This window comes from Haliotis rufescens, unplaced genomic scaffold (genome assembly GCF_023055435.1).
Source record: "Haliotis rufescens isolate VD_foot unplaced genomic scaffold, xgHalRufe1.0.p SCAF_17, whole genome shotgun sequence".
Taxonomy (NCBI): Eukaryota; Metazoa; Mollusca; class Gastropoda; order Lepetellida; family Haliotidae; genus Haliotis; species Haliotis rufescens.
The window spans coordinates 9431886-9453212 of record NW_025963857.1 but is presented as its reverse complement, the minus strand read 5'-3'; the positions used below and the strand labels follow the sequence as shown (position 1 = coordinate 9453212).

General features: G+C 39.9%; 1 protein-coding gene across 4 annotated transcripts in view; it reads left to right on the top strand.

The window, feature by feature from the left end:
• Positions 1-21327, top strand: part of LOC124131870 (protein phosphatase 1 regulatory subunit 16A-like) — a 43975-nt gene that overhangs the window by 13759 nt on the left and 8889 nt on the right. Inside the window, exons 5-12 of one of the 4 annotated variants that reach the window (XM_048397521.1) lie at positions 503-606; positions 1859-1983; positions 2926-3051; positions 3491-3566; positions 4276-4387; positions 10548-10619; positions 14068-14118; positions 19805-19919. In XM_048397521.1, the coding sequence (XP_048253478.1) occupies positions 503-606; positions 1859-1983; positions 2926-3051; positions 3491-3566; positions 4276-4387; positions 10548-10619; positions 14068-14118; positions 19805-19919 (781 nt within the window). The remainder of the gene's footprint in view (positions 1-502; positions 607-1858; positions 1984-2925; positions 3052-3490; positions 3567-4275; positions 4388-10547; positions 10620-14067; positions 14119-19804; positions 19920-21327) is intronic. The other 3 variants (XM_048397523.1, XM_048397522.1, XM_048397524.1) reach the window with 3 other exon arrangements.

Here is a 21327-nt window from a genome sequence, read left to right as displayed (position 1 = left end):
AGGGCAACACCCTTCTCTTAAACACTGTATAGGGCAACACCCTCCTCTTAAACACTGTATGGGGCAACACCCTCCTCTTAAACATAGTATAGGGCAACACCCTCCTCTTAAACATAGTATAGGGCAACACCCTCATCTTAAACATAGTATAGGGCAACACCCTCCTCTTAAACATTGTATAGGGCAACACCCTCCTCTTAAACATAGTATAGGGCAACACCCTCCACTTAAACATAGTATAGGGCAACACCCTCATCTTAAACATTGTATTGGGACAGATCTTTCACTTAAACATTGTGTGGGGAAGCATCCTCCATTTAAACATTGTATAGCGCAATGCCCTTCGCTGAAACATGTATATGTTCTTTAAGCAATGGCACTTATCTTGACCTTGTCTTCAGGTTGACTGGTAGTACAAGTTACAGTTTAACGATAGGCTTAGATATTTGTGAGTGTACTTCATGGCCCATTAGAGATAAAAAACTGTATTGTTTTCTTTCAGGGGTGCTGAGTTGTTGGCTGTCAATGCTGATGGCAACATGCCATACGACATCTGTGAAGATGAGGAAACGTTAGACTATATAGAGACTCAGATGTCTATGCGAGGTACCCAGTCTTTTTTCAATTCTGTCGTTTTCACTCACCTTGACATCATGGTTATGAATGACTTTGCCGTTCTTGTCCTTCCATCCGATGGTAGTAAAATATCTCCATCTGAAAAACTATTGGTGAACAATAACAATTGCACTTAGTATGATCTGTGTGTCCCTTATTTCAACAGAATAAGGATTTTCATTTTGGCCAAAGAAGATGGCTTGATAATTTATTCATGAAAAAATACAGACTTTATCGTGTGAATCCGAAGTCTTCTTTTCTTGTACCTATGGACAGAATCATAAGAGACGTAAAGGCACCTTGTTCAGAATTGATCTTGTAAAATTCAGATTGGTTGCCATTCAAAAATGTGAAACTGAAATCTGTAAGATATTGAACAACACTGTGGACACAGACATCTCAAATAAGTTAAAAGTGTTTAGCATAAAAGTTAAAGTTTAGGTTAATGATATTCATATTCATCTGCTATGAAATGTTAAACATTCACTCTGCACTTTGTACATCCATGGTTGAGAGTATCTCCCAGCTCTTTAAGTCATTGTGGGGCGGTCGGGTAGCCTAGTGGTTAAAGCGTTCGCTCGTCACGCCGAAGACCCAGGTTCGATTCCCGACATGGGTACAATGTGTGAAGCCCATTTCTGGTGTCCCCCGCTGTGATATTGCTGGAATATTGCTAAAAGCGGCGTAAAACCCTACTCACTCACTCACTCACTCACTCATTTTAAGTCATTGTGAACTTCTGAACCTGTGATGCTTGGATGATGAAGAGAGTTCAAATTATGTTAGACACTGTACAGTAATCATATTAATTAACTTTATCCTATCCTCTCGTTGCTTTATGGAAGGACTGCATGTGTGTTAGATCCCTGTTTATGCAAGTTTTGTATGCTATTGTGGGCAAACATTTATGGTCTAAAATGTGTTTGCCATTTTGAAATTTGTTGATCCGAAAATTATTTGGCAATTTTATCCATGTGTTCATTCAGCCTGTTATAAAAATAGAATTGATAAAGAAATTATATAACCTACCATCTAACCCTGCTCTTCCCAACTTGTGCGAATATTATTTTCAGACTAAACTTGATGAATGTGGAATGCTTTCAACAAAATTAAGAAAGTAATGAGCCTATTTAAATTATATGATTACTGAAAGTCCTGTTTGATAGCTCATTGGTTGATATTTGTGACCAGACGAAGTCTTTGATCAAGGGACATGCCAATAGAATGTGTGTTCATTTTGCAGGCATCACGCAGGAGCAGATAGATGAGACACGACTGGCCACAGAGAAGAGGATGTTAGAGGACCTCAAGGCTGCGGGCAATGAACGCCGAGCCCTGGAACACCGGCTTGATGATGGAGTGACGCCTGTAAGTCTTTACATCAACTTGAATTCTCGCAAATTGACGGATGACAAAGAAAACACAATTTATGGATAACGTCTTTTTTTACTGTGATGGCAACGTTTTGTTATAGATCCTTATGTCATTGGTAAGCAAGGGCAATGGTATATTGATCTGTACAGAACTGTCACCATTACAGTAAAATAAAGAAGTTGTTATCCATAAATTGTGTCTACTGTTTTACATCCACTGTTGTTGAAGCACCGTGCATCAAGAACTGTATGTGAACCAGTAGCTCAATATGGTCTGTGTCTCGTGTTTCAACACAAAAATGAGGAGCTAATTATATTTTTAAAAATATGTTAATGCCAATTCACCATGTTCTCTTTGATATTAGAGAAAATTTCAAAAAGCTTACCCGTTGATCCTTTGTAACCACCTCCTACCCATGTACGCAATGTCAACCAATAGGATCAACTCTTCTTCCGCAATGCCTAGGAATGTTACGATATATATCCAACTATAGACGTATTGCTGTTGATTGCTCTACAATTTTAACATATCAATAGGAATTAAGACACCAATGGTACTGAAGATGTGTGCATAACAATTGATCGTTTCAACAGACTCTATTAGTTATTAAAAAATCAGCTTTGACAGTCAAATTTCAAACCTGCTATGTGTTGATTAGCAAGGATTATGACTTCAGTTTAGAGTTACTTCCCTTTGGTTTGAGTAGCAACAAGAGGAAAATATCCGTCAATACTTTATTCAGTTTTATTACATTGGTTGTGTAATTATCAAGCCTTTAAGTTGGTTTAATACTATCGTAATACTGTTGCAATAGTGAATATAGTGCCAGTAGTCTCCCCCATTGAAAAAAAGAGTTAAATGTCACTTTAGAAATGTCTGCTTGTGTTCTACTTTGTTGATTATATAAATTTCACTTACTCTTACTTTTGTCCTCAGCTGCACATAGCCGCAGCCAATGGCTACATAGAAGTGGCCGACTATCTCCTGACCAATCATGTCGCTATCAACATGCGTGATGATGACTCATGGCAACCTATACATGCAGCAGCCTACTGGGGACAGGTGAGTTGATGATGAACCAAACTGCTTGAAGTAAACTGTTGTCTGTTGCTGTTGGGGGTGGTGGGTAGCCTAGTGGTTAAAGCGTTCGCTCGTTATGCTGAACATCTGGGTTCGATTTCCCACATGGGTACAATGTGTGAAGCATACTCCTGTCCCCCGCAGTGATATTGTTAAAAGTGGTGAAAGGTCGCTCACTCACTCTTGCTGTTGGAGTCTGTTTGCGCTTCAAATATTCAAAATCATTTAGGTACAAGAAATCTGCAATTGTTATGATGTGCTAAAATAATCATGATAATGATCACAGTGCTCTGAAATAGATATCACTTCTTGGTGTGAACATATATTTTGTCCTTAGTTCTGTTTTAAGATGTATCCCTATCTTATTTATTGGAGCTGTTGATGAAAAAGAGCCTACATATCTTACGTTATATTTTTCCAGCCAGAGATTTTGGAACTCCTTGTCCAGAATGGAGCTGATCTTGATGCCAAAACACGAAATGGAGAGACTGCTTTTGGTATTTATCATGTTTATGAACCAACTGAGTTTACTTGGCTTGTCCTATGATTATTGGTTTGAATCTCAGTTCACCCGATTACGTTTCCAGGTTTGTCAGCACCAAACTAATCGTGCTCATGGATTTTACCAATGTGGCAAATGTCTGAGACCTGAATCACATCGGGTTGTACTCCCACAGTAAGCTGACATGCTGTGATGTAACTGTTCTACTGAAACCCAACTCACTCACTCACTACATATCTTGTCCTTGTCAAATAACTTCTGTAGTACTTTGATTTTATGGAGTTGTTCTGTAGGATATTGCACCCTCCCCAATATTATTTGGGGGTACCTTATTATTCTTAGGTTATCATGCAGTGCAAAGACACAATAGTAAGCATTTGTGCTGTTACATCTTACCACAAAGATGGATTTGCCCATGCTCTAATTTATCATCTCTGTATAGATTCGTTAATTCCTGACCTTTGTTAAATATTGGCAGATGATGTCATTTGATCATGCTTGTATCAAGCAGAACTTGAGCTTGCAGAGGAGAGAATGCTTGTTGTAAACCAAAATTGTGTAGAACACTTGAGATTAACAGTTGAAACAAACTTTTACTTGAATATTGAAACTCCCATTGTAAACTGATTTGCTTTTGTAGTGAATGGATCAGCTGTAACTTTGGTAACCACTTGATGTGTTTCTATCTATCTTTCTGTGACCAGATTTATGTGAGGATCCCGAGCTCAAACAGAAGATCCTTGACATGAAGGATGAGATTGAGACAACGCGGAACAATCGGTTGCCCCAGAGAAAACACCGTATTAGTACCAGAAGGTAGGAGGCACTGCATGCTTGTCTTGAAACCAGGCTACAGAGATAAACGGAGGGAACTCCACTGGCATAGAAGTAGGGATCATATGGGTTCTCAAATAGGGACCTGAAGCAACATGTGGATGGTTCCTAGGGCCTCTAGGGGGTACGGGCTGGAAGCTTTTTGTAAATGGTGGTGCATACAGGTAGAGCACACTTAAAGATGCCTGGACATACTCGTAGGGATCATATAAAGAAACGTGGGCATACAGGTAGGGATCATATAAAGAAACATGGACATACTCGTAGGGATCATATAAAGAAACGTAGGCATACTCGTAGGGATCATATAAAGAAACGTGGGCATACAGGTAGGGATCATATAAAGAAACGTGGACATACTCGTAGGGATCATATAAAGAAACGTGGGCATACTCGTAGGGATCATATAAAGAAACGTGGACATACTCGTAGGGATCATATAAAGAAACGTGGACATACTCGTAGGGATCATATAAAGAAACGTGGACATACTCGTAGGGAGCTGTTAAATAAATGGTGGCCCAGTCGTCTAAGGCGCCGCGGTTCACTGTGCAGAGTTGCATCCCTTAGGCACGCCGGAAAACTATGATTGTGGGTTCGATTCCAGGTTTGGCCCTATTATGTTTCTAGGTTTGTCAGCACCATACCCGTGCTCGTGGGTTTCACCGAAGTGGTAAACGTCTGAGACTTGCATCACTTCGGGCTTTCCTCCCACATTAAGCTGACACGCCGTGATATAACTGGAATACTGTTAAAAGCGGCGTTAAACCCAACTCGCTCACTCACTCTTACAGAAATATCTGCATGCAGGTTGGGAGATCTTTAAGAAATGTGTGCACACAGGTAGAGCTTTTAAGCATGTATGGCCATACAGGTAGAGTTGGTAAATGTGGGTATACACGTATTAAGCTCTTAATGAAACGTTTTTTCTATCGTCAAATTATGTTGAAGTTCTTTGGATTTGTGAAATATGTGTGGCATGGGAGGCTCTTGATCAAGTAATCCCTAAATGACAAGTCCAGTAATGGCTGACACATCTGGAGACTGGTTTCAAATGCATGAATATATAATTGTTTATGTGTTTGATATTCACATGTGACACAGTATTTGACACATCAATATAACATAGAACAGTTATATCTTACAGTTGTCTGTATGTTCATCTGGTAACTGCTAGAAACATGTGCTAGGCACACATGTTCACATTTAGAGCAACTTTCACGTGGAAGATGTGGAAGTGTTGTCCCCTTGTCACAAATCCGTGTCACATTCGTGAATAAAGCATGTGTTTGAGTGGAGTTCATTAAGCCTATTGGTTGCTTTTTCTGGCCATGTAATCTGAAGTGAGCTTGTAGTAGTTGTCATCTGTATTGAAGGAAAGGACGAGTTGCCGGTGTATTAGTGGTGTAACGATACGGCGATACAGTATTGTATCCCGATGCACAGCCCATGATACGATGCATCGATTTGGAAAGCATGTATCGCGATACATACGATATTTTCATAACACAGTTTTACTTACCCAGTACTTTTAAACATGACATACGTTTAACAGTTTCAAAGCCAGTTTGTTGTTTCAGTAAAACATACTGTATTGCTGACAATTTGCTATAACAGTAAATAAACACTTTATATCTTCTTCAACTGTACTTGTCACATCTTTTAGAGAGCAGAAAGACTGTATTGTGATACGTATCGTATCGCGACCCCTGTATCGTGATACGTATCGTATCGCGACCCTCCCGTATCGTTACACCTCTACTGTGTATGCATTGTGACTTACTTGGAGTGAATAAGATTTGTATGAAAGTTGTTTTTGTTGTGTTGTCATACTGCTCAGGATAGGTGTTCACTGACACAGTGTGTACTGTCCATAGAATGGCTGGATCTGCTTGGTCATGGGTTCAAATCCCTTATTATGATCTTTGGTTTGTCTGAACTGGTTGGTTTCATAACTTCCATGGTCTAGCAGAGAGAGCGTCTACCCGGAGTTTGATCCCCAGACATGTCATACCAAAATATATTAAAAGATGTAACTTGTTACCCTGCTTGGCGCTCGGCATTAAAGGGATAAAACAAAAACTGGTCAGCTCAGTCAGTATGCTGTCTGAGTGGGGTATTCATGTTAAACTGTGGTATGTCTTAAGGGGCAAGCACTATAAAATGGGCATTAGTTTGGACTAGTACAAGCAGACAAGCCCATACGTGCAGGCACATTTCTATACAAGTGCAGTAATGTTGAACACAATATTAAACCCATTTTCATCTCATCTCGCCTCAATTCCGGTTGTCCTCCCATATCAAGCTCCCTACACAGAGACACTGAGTCAGACTACATTCCATTCATCGTTGTATGTTGTGTGTGTATGGTAGTAGTGTCTGTGTGTGCATCTTCCCTAGGCAAGGGAGTTAACTGACTGTCAAAGTCCAGTTTCCACCCTTGCTGAACAAGACTGGAATTTCAGGGCTCGATCGTAGCGCCAAGAGTGGCTATTATGAGTTATGTCCCTTCTGTGTTCCCCCTATTGACCAATCAGATTCCACCCCTCATATTACTTGCATTTGCTTCAAACAAAATGGTGGCGCCCAGTTAACACGATCTGATTGATAATCAAATTCTATATAGTGATAAAGTGTATCAAATCACGTGAGCACCTTGATTAAAAAGATGAAAAGATTTGAAAAATATCTATTGATCCTGAGATGGCGGTACACATGCTATGCAAATCCTGCAATCGACTAAAACCTGTACTGCAGTTTATGAAATGGATGTCGATTTTATTACGAGATTGATTGGACTATGCGCACACTCGTTAGTCCAGCCAAAATATGACTCCATTATTCCAGCCTAGTTCGGCAAGTGTAGAAACTGGACTTTTATAGTCAGTTAACTCCCTTGCCTCGGGAAGATGCTGTGTGTGTGTGTGTCTGTGTGTATATTCATAGTCACATGTAAGGCGTGTATGTTGGCTTGTCCAACAATGCATGGGTAGATGGTTGGGTCTGTTGCATGACATTATTTTCCTCTGTAAAAGGAAAAATATTTCAAACAAATTCAACTGAGTGTCATAAGATTTGTGATAAGAATCAGATACTGAAGACACTCGAAATATTTTCAGTTTATTTCATAATAGTAATAGCATTTCCACTATCTTTGTAGTTATGAAATAAAGTTATTATATTATCTGTATCCCTTATTATCATGGTTATTTTACCAAAGGATTTGCAGTATGGGATTTGTACTTGTATCATGGCTGGCATCATCATGCTTATGTGCCCTGTGTAAAGCTAGGCTTGATGTTGGGTGCGATTATTGCTTGCCTGTATGTAGTGTCTTCTGCACTTAAACAAATGGAATATCTATACACGGTGGACATGATACTGATGAGACTCTCACTGATGCTCAGCGCTACCTAATCCATATGGTTCAGTGCTGTTTACTGGCATCAGAACCTTTCTGTTAAATTAACGTTTTATCAGATCCAACGAAAATCTTCAAAGTGTAGTCAACTTGTTACTATACTACTCAAAACAAGTTAAGGACCACCTGATTCTTTCATATTACTATAGTTAATCAGTCCTGGCATGTCAGGTTAAGTACTGCTATATTACTACAGTTAATCTGTCATGGCAAGTTTGATTAAGTTTAGAAACATGAAAGAATAACTTTTTTTAGTAGTATATTTGTGAACTGCAGTTAAATTAATTTTTTTTTCAATCATTTTGTACTTTCGGACACAATTCGCCAACAGTGCTACAGTTCTCTGTACAGAGTGGTGTTCCTTAGATGTGCCAGGAGATCCTGTTATTTCTGGGGTCAAATCCCTGATTTGCCCTGATTATGATCCTTGGTGTTTCAACACTGAAACCATGCTTGGGATTCCAGCAGGGTGGTGAATGTGGAACACCTGGATCACTTCAAACTTTCCTCCCACATTTAGCTGGCATTCTGTGATGTAACTGATGTACAGTTCAAAGCAGCGTAGAACACAACTCACGCATAGTGTTGTTGAATGCTGAATCGGATGACCTCATCAGCGGCCAGAGTTCATCAGTCTGACATTGTCCACAGTGTATGGGAATTCTTCATATGCACTCTGCCTGCCCTTTATTCAGATTAATTGTTTAACTTCTATTCCAGATTTCTTTGAGTTGTTTCTTGCCTTGATACATTTTACAAGACTACATGTGCATCCAGATAAAATAAATATATACCAAATATAAAAAAATGATTATCTATATTAATCTCTAATAAAACTAACTTGTCCACAGTCAGACTTTTCAAGCTCAACTGGCTGTCATGCATTTTCTGTCCTCTGTTGCTCTGTTTGTAAAACTCTTGATATCACATCTTTTGCAAGTCAAACCAGTGTCTTGATATTTTGTTTGGTTAGGATCACATGACTTAAAAACAGAATCTTTCAAGGGGGTTGATCTCAACCCTTCTGTTGGCATTTTGCTGTACCTAAGTTTTTATCTTAACTAGGGGTACTAGTTACTTTAGTGTTGAATTTATGCTTAATATAGAGGTCGTCGTTTATGCTTAATATAGAGGTCATCAATAAGTGTTTAAGAAGTACTGTCATGTCTCTTCAAGTCCTTATCATCAATGAGATTTTAAATAAATAAAACTAGCTAAACTAGGTTGTAAGCTACTTGTTCTGTGTGTTTTTTCAGTGTAACTTGTAATAGTCTTCAAAATTCAATGTTTGTTGGACAATCAGTTGAGCACAAACATGGTCTGAGGCTCTTGTCCTTCTACCTAATATATGTACTTAACTCCATGCTACATACTTCCTACCTTCAGGTTGTTATCCATATGACATAGGTTCCACAATTAACTTTCCCTTAATGGTCTCTCTATCTCTCCAACCCCCCTTTACCTTTCATATGGTCTCTCAAAACCTCCAACTCATCTCACCTTGGCGGCCAATTTAGGGGAAAACAAGATATTTTTCAAACTTGGATTTTTTAAAATTTATTTACTGTATTCGACGTAATAAGCGCCCTGCTCTAAAAAGCGCCCACGGCGATATTTGCTAATATATTGGCTAGTGTACAATCCAATTAGCACCCCCTGTCGATTGATCAATGTACACAAGACTTCGCGTATAATACGCACTTGTGTGTTATATGCACCCTTAATTATGGGCAATTAAATTCTGGGAAAATATATCTGTCGTATATAAACATTTTAGGCTGTCAGCATAAACCACGAAATATATCTTTCAACTCTGTTTTTTTTCACCAAAATAATATTCTAATAAGAGCCCCCTATTTCTAATTTTGAGAGCGCCCTGGGCGCTTATTACGTCGAATACGGTATTTTTGTAAATTCTGCGGAATTTAGAAACTGTAGATTCAAATAAGGACTTTTACTGTTCTTTAGCTCCATATTTGTGGCCGAATATCAGCCTCTGAGCAGGCCTAGATATGTCCACTGTCATTCCAACACACTTTAACCTGACCAGATGGTTTCTCGATCTTTCCAACCCACCTTCAACTGCACTTGGTCACTCCATCAGTTAAACCCACCTTTGATTTACCCTTTGGCTCTCCATCGATCCAGCCTGCTTTCAACACATCCTTGGAGTTCTAGGCCATGTAACAGTCACTGGTCCCACCTTTTACATATTATCCATGTGTCCAGTGATCATGGTTGAAGGTCAAACCTCTGTTGAAGGTCATTTTGTACCCATGCCCAGTCTATCAGTTCAAATAACAAAGGCATTTTAGGCATGAACTTAAATCTGTAATAACAATAGGGCATGAAGTGAATCTTTTTGCTGAAATTATAAATTTACTAAACAAAAAGGTATGAAGTTTATTTTTGGCTGAAATGATAATTTATTATAACAAAGAGAATGAACATGATGAAGTTAGTCCTTTTCCCGAACTGATAAATCATTAAACAAATGAGCATGAAGTGATTCTGTTGCTAAAAAAGGATAAATCTATCATAACCGAAGAGCATGAAGTTAATCAAGATGAAATAAGAGTCTCAAAAGACCATTTCCTGTAAGATTTGAATGCACATGAAGCTCTTGGAGTGTTCTCACCTCCAGCACCATGTAGGATGATGTATGAAATGATGCCACTAAGGCAGGCATGATCTCAAGCCTGATGCTGCTCTATATTTCAGCTTGACTCATTCCCCAGGGATGCTGTATAGCTCCAATTCCTCACTGAGTGAGAAAACTCCCAGTAGTCACAGGTTAGACATCACATGATAGATACCATATATATCATTGTAATATGTCTCTCAGTCTACTCTGCTGCACCATCTTCGCTTACCTTTCCACATCCCAGCATTATCCTTTGACGGCTTTAGTATTAACCAACCCTGCATTCTAATAATCAATCTCATCTCATAGATCAGATTTGTATGAGGTAGACCACTATTGTAACAGACTTAGGTTGTGTGTTTCCTTGACAGAAATATTAACCTGGTCAGATTTGCTGTTGACTACAAGACTCTGTGTTCTGACCACTGAGGTGTACTGGCTTTAAGATGTACTGACTATGGGCATGTACTGATGTATATTTTACTGAGTTCCAGGTGTACTGACTACAGAATTGCTGACTTTAGGGTGTACTGATTTTATGATGTACTGACTTAGGTGTACTGTCAGCATGATGTACTGACCTTATGATGTACTGACTACATGATGTACTGACTACATGATTCTACAAAGGTGTCACTTAGTGTTCACTGATGGTTGGATGAACAAAGGTATTGCTGACTTGGGTGTTCACTGATGGTTGTATGGACAAGGGTGTAGCTGACTGTAGGGTGTTCACTGATGGTTGATGGACAAGGGTGTAGCTGACTGTAGGGTGTTCACTGATGTTTGGATGGACAGGGGTGTTGCTGCCTTGGGTGTTCACTGATGGTTGTATGGACAGGGGTGTAGCTGACTAGGGTGTTCACTGATGGTTGGATGGACAAAGGTGTTGCTGCCTTGGGTGTTCACTGATGGTTGGATGGACAAGGGTGTAGCTGACTGAAGGGTGTTCACTGATGGTTGGATGGACAAGGGTGTAGCTGACTGTAGGGTGTTCACTGATGGTTGGAAGGACAAGGGTGTAGCTGACTGTAGGGTGTTCACTGATGGTTTGATGGACAAAGATGTTTCTGACTGTAGGGTGTTCACTGATGGTGGGATGGACAAGGTTGTAGCTGACTCTAGGGTGTTCACTGATGGTTGGAAGGACAAAGGTGTTGCTGCCTTGAGTGTTCACTGATGGTTGTATGGACAGGGGTGTAGCTGACTGTAGGGTGTTCACTGATGGTTGGAAGGACAAAGGTGTTGCTGCCTTGGGTGTTCACTGATGGTTGGATGGACAAGGGTGAAACTGACTGGTGGATGGACACAGGTATGGCTGACTGAAGGGTGTTCACTGATGGTTGGATGGACAAAGGTGTTGCTGACTAGGGTGTTCACTGATGGTTGGATGGACCAAGGTGGAGATGACTGTAGGGTGTTCACTGATGGTTGGAAGGTCAAGGGTGTAGCTGACTGTAGGGTGTCCACTGATGGTTGGATGGACAAGGGTGTAGCTGACTGTAGGGTGTTCACTGATGGTTGGAAGGTCAAGGGTGTAGCTGACTGAAGGGTGTTCACTGATGGTTCGATGGAAAAAGAAGTAGACGATTGTAGGGTGTCCACTGATGGTTGGATGGACAAAGGAGTAGATGACTGTAGGGTGTTCACTGATGGTTGGATGGACAAGGGTGTAGCTGACTGTAGGGTGTTCACTGATGGTTGGATGGACAAGGGTGTAGCTGACTGTAGGGTGTTCACTGATGGTTGGAAGGTCAAGGGTGTAGCTGACTGAAGGGTGTTCACTGATGGTTCGATGGAAAAAGAAGTAGACGATTGTAGGGTGTCCACTGATGGTTGGATGGACAAAGGAGTAGATGACTGTAGGGTGTTCACTGATGGTTGATGGACAGGGGTGAAACTGACTGGTGGATGGATACAGATATGGCTGACTGAAGGGTGTTCACTGATGGTTGGATGGACAAAGGTGTTGCTGCCTTGGGTGTTCACTGATGGTTGGAAGGACAAGGGTGTAGCTGACTACTGTGTTCACTGATGGTTGGATAAACAATGGTGTAGCTGACTGTAGGGTGTTCACTGATGGTTGGATGGACAAAGATGTTTCTGACTGTAGGGTGTTCACTGATGGTTGGATGGACAAGGGTGTAGCTGACTGTAGGGTGTTCACTGATGGTTGGATGGACAAGGGTGTAGCTGACTGTAGGGTGTTCACTGATGGTTGGATGGACAAAGATGTTTCTGACTGTAGGGTGTTCACTGATGGTTGGATGGACAAGGGTGTAGCTGATTGTAGGATGTTCCCTGATGGTTTGGTGGACATGGGTGTAGCTGACTGTAGGGTGTTCACTGATGGTTGGATGGACAGGGGTGAAACTGACTGGTGGTTGGACACAGGTATGGCTGACTGAAGGGTGTTCACTGACTGTTTGATGGTATAAAGATAATTTCTGACTGAAGAGTATTTTCTGAGTAAAATGGACACACAAAGACACTGGCTGGCTGTAGGGTGTTGACTGTATGATGGACAGGGCTTTGCTTACAGTAGGCTACACTGTCTTAATTGCATTTTTTTACATTATCATGAAGTGACTTCAGTAATGACAGCAGTAGGATGTACTGCCAGTAGGTTCTGAGTTACTGTAGAGTGTACCCAAGTAAGGTGTCAGATGTTCTGACCGTAACAAGTGTAAGCTGCCAGGGGACTGTTGAAGGGACTGACGCTCTGACAAAAGGATAAGACACCTGTATCCTCTTGAACTTCAGAATGGCTAGGTTTACAAACACAGCTTTGGTCTCTGCATTGGGTATGTAAATAATTGGCAGGACGCCTGTACATGTCAAAATGCAATGAGATTATTCAGAAAGGACACTTACAAGAGTTCTATAGAATCATTAGATGCTGAAGAGAAGCTCTTTGAGTGCCTGAAATCTGTCGTAGCTGGCTGCTTTAGCCTCTGCATAACACACCTCAGTACTGATTAACATTTCCCTCTCCTTCTAACAACAAGGTGTAACCCTGTGAGTTTGGCTCATGCTGCTGGCATTCACAAAATGGACCCTGTATCAGATTTGTGTATGAGAAACGTTTGTCTCAGTAGAAAAACAGTTTCTGTCCATGTTTTTGTGTCCTGTTTAGTGTGCATGATCTACATGTGAATTAATTCTAATTTTGATGTATCTACACACGTTTGCCAATGAAAATCTGCAGAGAGCAACAAAACTGTCATATGTACACCATTTAAATAGAAATAACCATTCACAAACTGCAAACAAGATGCAATCCCCATAAAGTGTGCCTCATAATGATTAAAACCCACATATTCAATGGAGACCGCTACGAACCGAAAGTGTACGCACTTGGTTCGTCGTGGTCTGCGGGATTTACTAACTTTGGTTCCATTGAAAATGTGGCGGGTTTTAATCATTACGATGCACACTTCATGGGGATTAGGTCTTTTGTAATTTGTGTGGCTATTTCTATTGATATGTGTACATATTCCACAGTTCGGATGCTCTGCTGGTTTTCATTGGTAGGCCTGCACAAGACACGATGTGTTGCACTTTTATTGATTTGAGTTGTGATGGGTTGTGCAACAGGGACAGAAGCAAGGCTTGCTCATCTCGCATCAATGACATGAGTGACGTACGGTAAGGCAACCTTGTCCTAGTGACAGAACAGGTTATAATATTCATGGTATCAAGCTCGCTACCAGAGGTTGAAGGTGATGGCCTAACATTGTATTCTGCGTGGTTATTAACTGATGTTACTGGCTTGATAATAAATATAATTGATTTGTTTTGATTATCTTAAAGAGCAGATTTTTCCCACATAGATGAAGGTGGCGGTAATTATAGATGTGTATGACAAACATGTTGACTTTGTCCAATGGTTGTAGCATGTGGTCAGTTACCTGCCTTTGCAGCTGTCAGCCATCAGGTGCATGTGAAGTCTCCTGATTAGATGAGATTGAAAGTTATTTGAAGCTGGACGTAGTACCGGGTACATGATGACTTTCAGCTAGATGCATGTACTATGGCAGAATTAGGTGATGATGATTTGTAAATTACGTTGATGATAATTATAGGCATGCTCACTTTGAGATAAGAATCTTTTGAAGTAGGTGACCTATTGATGTTCAATGCTAAGGCTTGGGGTAAAGTCTCAAGGGTTGGGTCTGGCAAAGTACATGACTCCTCGGTTATATCCAATATCGACCGAAATTGTGGTCATAAGAGGTTGATATATCTATTTATCACATGGCAACTTGGCATGGATGGCACAGTCGCCTCAGTCATGGCAGTGTGGTGAGCAGAGTTGAGAATCCTTTGATACTGGGTTTGGATCATGGATCCCTGATGCTGCTTCAGCACCAACCTGTGTTCGTGGGTTTCATCAAAGCGGTAAACAATCTAAGACTGGCACTTCTGTCTTTCCCCCATATTAAGCTGACATGCCGTGACATAACTGAAATATTGTTCAAAGTGGCGTTAAACCCAAGTCACTTGCACAGGGCGATGTTTGATACATCGTTTGAGATTAAGTCAAGTTATCCTTGCCATTACTCTTATGTTTAGAGTTAGAGAGAGGAAGGGTCCAATCTAAGATTCAATTACCTCACTTCTTAACAAGCTGGTGAAATTACTATCATATGCTGATTAGGATATTGATAAAAAGGTTTTTGCATCACCTTTTTATGAACTTCAAAAACCTCAAAGTCGTTATTTACGGAAACATTTCTGAAATATTATTAACTGTCTTATAACTATTAGCATGATTAGTTTGAGTGAGCATGTATTACTGAAGGATTTAGATACATTTTGAATAGGATCTAGTAACTATTTGGCAAAATGTACTTTGTAAATCTTTTGGACAAGGTCTGAACTGTTAACTGCATATCAATTTACCAGACAAGACCATACAAAATGGTTGAGAAGTTGAACTCAACCATTAAAGCAATGTTGGCCATTATTGGGTGATGAGGAATGTCATAACGATATATCATATATCTGTATATAGAGGATATTTTTTTCTTTTCTTGTCACATAACATGTTTATCTCATTGAGTGAACTGCAAAGTTTATATTTTCATGAGTGGCACAGACATAATTGAAAATGTCAACTTTGCAGGTGAAGAAATGAAATAAATATACACCAACCGTGAAAATATCTCCTTTCCCCCAGTCACTCAGTGAGAGAAACATATTTCATGGAATATCGTATTTATTATATACTATTAAAAAAAAGTAGGGGATATTTCATTTTGCGATCATACTTGTAACAAATGCAAATGAATACGAGACAAAGTAATATAGATCCTTACAGAGGAAACATTTCCAGTGAAATTCGGCCCCCAAACACAACAATGGCAACCCCAGGATCTGCACGTGATGCGAGTGATGATCATGGGGGTTGAACACCACGACTTTGAATTTGAAGGTTATACCCACTGTGGAAGGAAATTTGAAGGTGGAAACATCAGTTTAATCGTTTTGGAACTCAGAAAATTAAATTATTTCATTACATATGTAAAAACTTGAGACATATATTATTATTTTTCTTCCTACCTAACAGGCAGGGAGGTTTCACCAACTCTAGTTATTGCGACTTAAAAAGAAGTTCCGTGTTTGCAGAATCTTAAGACATATAAACAATAGCCAATAGAGGTCAATAAAATGAATTATAATAAATTTGGATATGATTATATACAAAATCTACTTCAACAAAAAATATTCTTGAATTCTATGAGACCACTGTTGGAAGCCAAAGAACACAAGCTAGTCAAGTAGCGAAAATGGCGTTTTGTGAAACGAAGGCTCCATTGACGAGTTATGTGAGAAACTTACAAGAAGCATTATTAACTCCATAAATGACCAGCTGTAATTATTTTGCCTTGTCAGTGTGGAACTAGTGTAAAATGGAAGTCATCAGTTTGTGTATATGCTTGACAAATGAGACAATTTGCAGGGTCATAACTTGTGAGACAAAAGTTCTACCAAAGTGTTATGTTCACTGCCCTGAGATATCAAGTGTTATGTTCATTGCAGTGAAAAAATCACTTTTCTCAACTTCAGAAAACTCAGTCTTTCACATTAAAGTATATAACAAACATGTTATTTGGCAAGAAAAGAGACAAATGTTTATTTCTTTCTTATTTTCTTGCATGATTTTCATGATGTTACTCTAAAAAACATAGTGAAAATAGTTCCAGCATAAAGTGTAATTTCACTTCAGTGAAATATGGATTTTATATTTTCATAAAAATGTAGTATTTCATTACTAAATGCAGAAAAAATGGATATTTCTTTATATATAGAAGTGTGTATGTCAGTTTGCAGTCTTGTTCCTAGTTACTGCCTATTGCATGGTGCAAATAATTACTGGAATAACAATATACACATAAACCACATAAGCTTTGCTTTGGTTAATGTTTGAATGCTGTGAAGCACTACTCCATATTGGATATCAGCGCTGCCTGTTACAATATAACATATATAGCAAGCCTTTCAATGTATTTCTCTGTTATCATGTTAAATTTATGTGAGTAATATCATCTACAATGAGATAATAAAGCAAACTCATCATGAACTGGAGCTATTAGTCATGACGAGCTGGTAATTGAGACCACTTACTCATGAGTCAGTCAGGGGGCAGATGTAACTTGAGGACATCCGCAATTCAGTTTTTTTATATATAGTCAGACAGTCTATATATGTGTCTAAGATGCATGGTTATTTAAAGTTAATCTGTTAATTTCTCTAAAAGTTGTTTTGATACAGATGATTTGCACTGTTTTTCCAAACAAACAAGAAATCAGGTAGTCATTAACATTATTACCATAATGTCTTCAGCTTGAGTCTCCATGGGAGATCTCATCAACTTCTGCACATTAACAAGGAGTAACCATCTCCTTGTTTCCATGAGAGCCAGAGATGTCATCCACTTGTTCCTCTGATAGTAGAGATGTCATCCACTTATTCCCCTGATAGTAGATATGCCATCCACTTGTTCCCCTGATAGTAGAGATGTCATCCACTTGTTCCTCTGATAGTAGAGATGTCATTCACTTATTCCCTTGATAGTAGAGATGTCATCCACTTGTTCCCCTGATAGTAGAGATGTCATCCACTTGTTCCTCTGATAGTAGAGATGTCATCCACTTATTCCCCTGATAGTAGATATGCCATCCACTTATAACCCTGATAGTAGAGATGTCATCCACTTGTTCCCCTGATAGTAGAGATGTCATCCACTTGTTCCCCTGATAGTAGAGATGTCATCCACTTATTCCCCTGATAGTAGAGATGTCATCCACGTGTTCCCCTGATAGTAGAGATGTCATCCACTTGTTCCCCTGATAGTAGAGATGTCATCCACTTGTTCCCCTGATAGTAGAGATGTCATCCACGTGTTCCCCTGATAGTAGAGATGTCATCCACTTGTTCCCCTGATAGTAGAGATGTCACCCACTTGTTCCCCTGATAGTAGAGATGTCATCCACTTATTCCCCTGATAGTAGAGATGTCATCCACTTGTTCCCCTGATAGCTACAGATGTCATCCACTTGTTCCCCTGATTGCTACAGATGTCATCCACTTGTTCCCCTGATAGCTACAGATGTTATCCGCTTGTTCCCCTGATAGCTACAGATGTCATCCGCTTGTTCCCCTGATAGCTACAGAGGTCATCCACTTGTTCCCCTGATAGCTACAGATGTCATCCACTTGTTCCCCTGATAGCTACAGATGTCATCCACTTGTTCCCCTGATAGTAGAGATGTCATCCACTTGTTCCCCTGATAGCTACAGATGTCATCCACTTGTTCCCCTGATAGTAGAGATGTCATCCACTTGTTCCCCTGATAGCTACAGATGTCATCCACTTGTTCCCCTGATAGCTACAGATGTCATCCGCTTGTTCCCCTGATAGCTACAGATGTCATCCACTTGTTCCCCTGATAGTAGAGATGTCATCCACTTGTTCCCCTGATAGCTACAGATGTCATCCACTTGTTCCCCTGATAGCTACAGATGTCATCCACTTGTTCCCCTGATAGCTACAGATGTCATCCACTTGTTCCCCTGATAGCTACAGATGTTGTCCACTTGTTCCCCTGATAGCTACAGATGTCATCCGCTTGTTCCCCTGATAGCCAAAAAATGTCATCCACTTGATTCCACTTTGTCCCATGTTATGTCAAATGTCTCATTGTCAGCTAAGAATGTCACACAATTGTGACACTCTTCTTGTGTTTCTTTTTCAATTGGAATCTTTGTTTAGCTGTATCTGTTGTCTAATAGTATGTGACCTTGCCATGCTTACTGTCACCTGTTCATTAATGACCTAACAGCTAACACTTCCTAAGGGGCACCTGTCATGCAAGAATTGGCAACTTAGTAGACCTGTTGTTTTCTAAATATATAATAACTGTCTGTGAGATTGTCAAGTTTTCATGGCAAAATGTGCATTTGTTAATGATTTCATTAGGGTGTGTCGTTCAGATCATGTGTGCCAACATGTTCTGCACATGAGACGGTTCGATCTCTGATGAAACAACAGATTATCACTAAATAGCACTAATGCATAGTGTAATGATATTTTAAGGGTTAATGCGTATCATGTCATGTGACTCCACCAGAGAGATTGTTACTTACCTTCTTGATTACGAAACAGTTGGCAATATTTAGTGTATATTCTGTCTTGGCAGAAAACAACAATGTTTTGAATCTTGAAGTGTTATTGACACCTTTAAATCTTAAACTGGGCTTGAAACCAAAGTGAGAGATATTTAGTCTATGATTCCATGCCTGAAGACTCAAATTATAGTAATTTTTTAATCTATAAATCTTTTCCTTGTTAGTGTTGAACTTTGATATCCTTGATAATTTTTATTCAGTGTTTGGATCCAATCTTGTGTTCATGAAATATGCAGTGTAGAATAAATATAAAGAAAGATACCATTTTGAGCGATTACTTCCAGAGTATTATTTTGGCCAATGCCTGATAGATCAAGCATTTCGTTCTCTGGTGGGGCTGGGAGGTAATGTGTTTGAGAATATATATATTTTACCAAGATGTTCTTCAACATGTTGAAGCAGTGACCACAAAAAAGTAGCCAGTCTTTCAATAACACCACACAGAATATCAAATGGTAATAATGATGAAAAAAATAACACAAGTTTTAGAATCTTAGTTTTATATATTTCGGTTTTTGTTTAGTCATTGTGGTCATGACATTTATCACACAGCTGTTATCCCTTGTCTGGGATGACATTTCATTATCAGTTGGGACAATAATACCTGTATACCCTCCTGACATGTCGCCTCTGTTTCCAGTGCCTCCATCCGTCGCAGCAGTCTCCGCGGTGAGAAGAGTGTGTTGTTCAAGAAGGAGGCTAAAGAGGAAGCCCTACACTTTGGTCTGCTCCCAATGGAGGACAACGATGATGTGGTCAGTAGCCTGCATATGTCATATATTGCTGACACAGCACTTGTGAAGGAGGAGGGGCAAGAAATTCAGAATGTCGAGCTTCTGTAACCTGAGTAAATGCCATTATCAAAATACACCAGGGGCATTGGGGTAGCTTGCTGTGATTGGGGTTAAGTGGTTACACTTTGTGACCAAACTGTTCGTGTATTTTATACAGTGACATGCTTGCTATCATTAGTTTCAACTACAGGTTTTCCTGGCCTGTACTGACTTAATAAAAGCCAACCTGAGATAGCTGGCATATTGCAGATTGGCATGACACAGTAAAGTCACTGGCACTTGTTCTTAAATACAGAATGCCACAGTACATTCTTTCTTCTCAATGTGCACTTAATTGTCACAGTAGTAGTCAAATGACAGTTTTTGACATCAGTAATCACTTTATATCTTGAGGCTAATGTGAAGAAAGACGGTTTGGTTGTGATTAAAACTATCACAGTATATGAAGCTGGCACCTTCCTTATCCGGGGAAGAGAATGCTTAACAATGTGCAAGGGGTACATGTATTAGTGACAATGAAAGCAGGTGAGGAATACCTATTGTGACTAATTCTTACAAAGCTTCTACCTCTTTTACATATCTGCCATAAATCCTGTATTTTGGCTTCAATCACACGAACTAAAATTTTCAGATTTTCAACAGACGTCCTCTTCTCTGTCAATTACACGCAATTAGTTGACGCCAAGTAGTCTTGTAACTACCCACACTGTGACGTCACTATGGTGGCCATGTCACTTTTTGTCCTTTGTGTGCTACTATAGTAGGAGTGACAATCTAGCAACTGGTAGTAGATCACATTAACCTAAGATTATTCTAATAACGGACATATAAATAAAAATATATTTAAAGTAATAGTGCTGCTGGAAGAGACTACACGCACATGAGTATAGCTGATGTTGGGTTTGTGAGGTCGCCATGCAGTCTCCCACCACCCCATGCACATTGGAGAAGAGATGTGAGAAATGCACCCAAACATCCGAAGAGATATTCCCCAAAATGTCAGGGCTGCCTGCTCTCACCCTGAGCCTCATCCTACAACTTCTGAGTGAACAGCAGGAGATGATGAAAGACATGCTTGATTCTAAGCTGTCGGATATGGACACTAAGATCGTGATGATAGCTCTGATTAAGACTACTAGATCTTCGTCCACAGTCGTGGGCCAGTCTACACAAAATCTACAAGCTGAGCTGCATGGCCAGCCCACAGGCCATGGCATGGATCACAGTTACCAACCCATGAACCAGTCACTAGACCAGAGAACAATACCATTCAGGAGCCGCACGGAATCCATGGACAGCCCGTTCACGTCAACCAGCCATACCAGACAGAAGCCGTATGGCCCCACAGGCCTGCCTCCCACGTCATTCC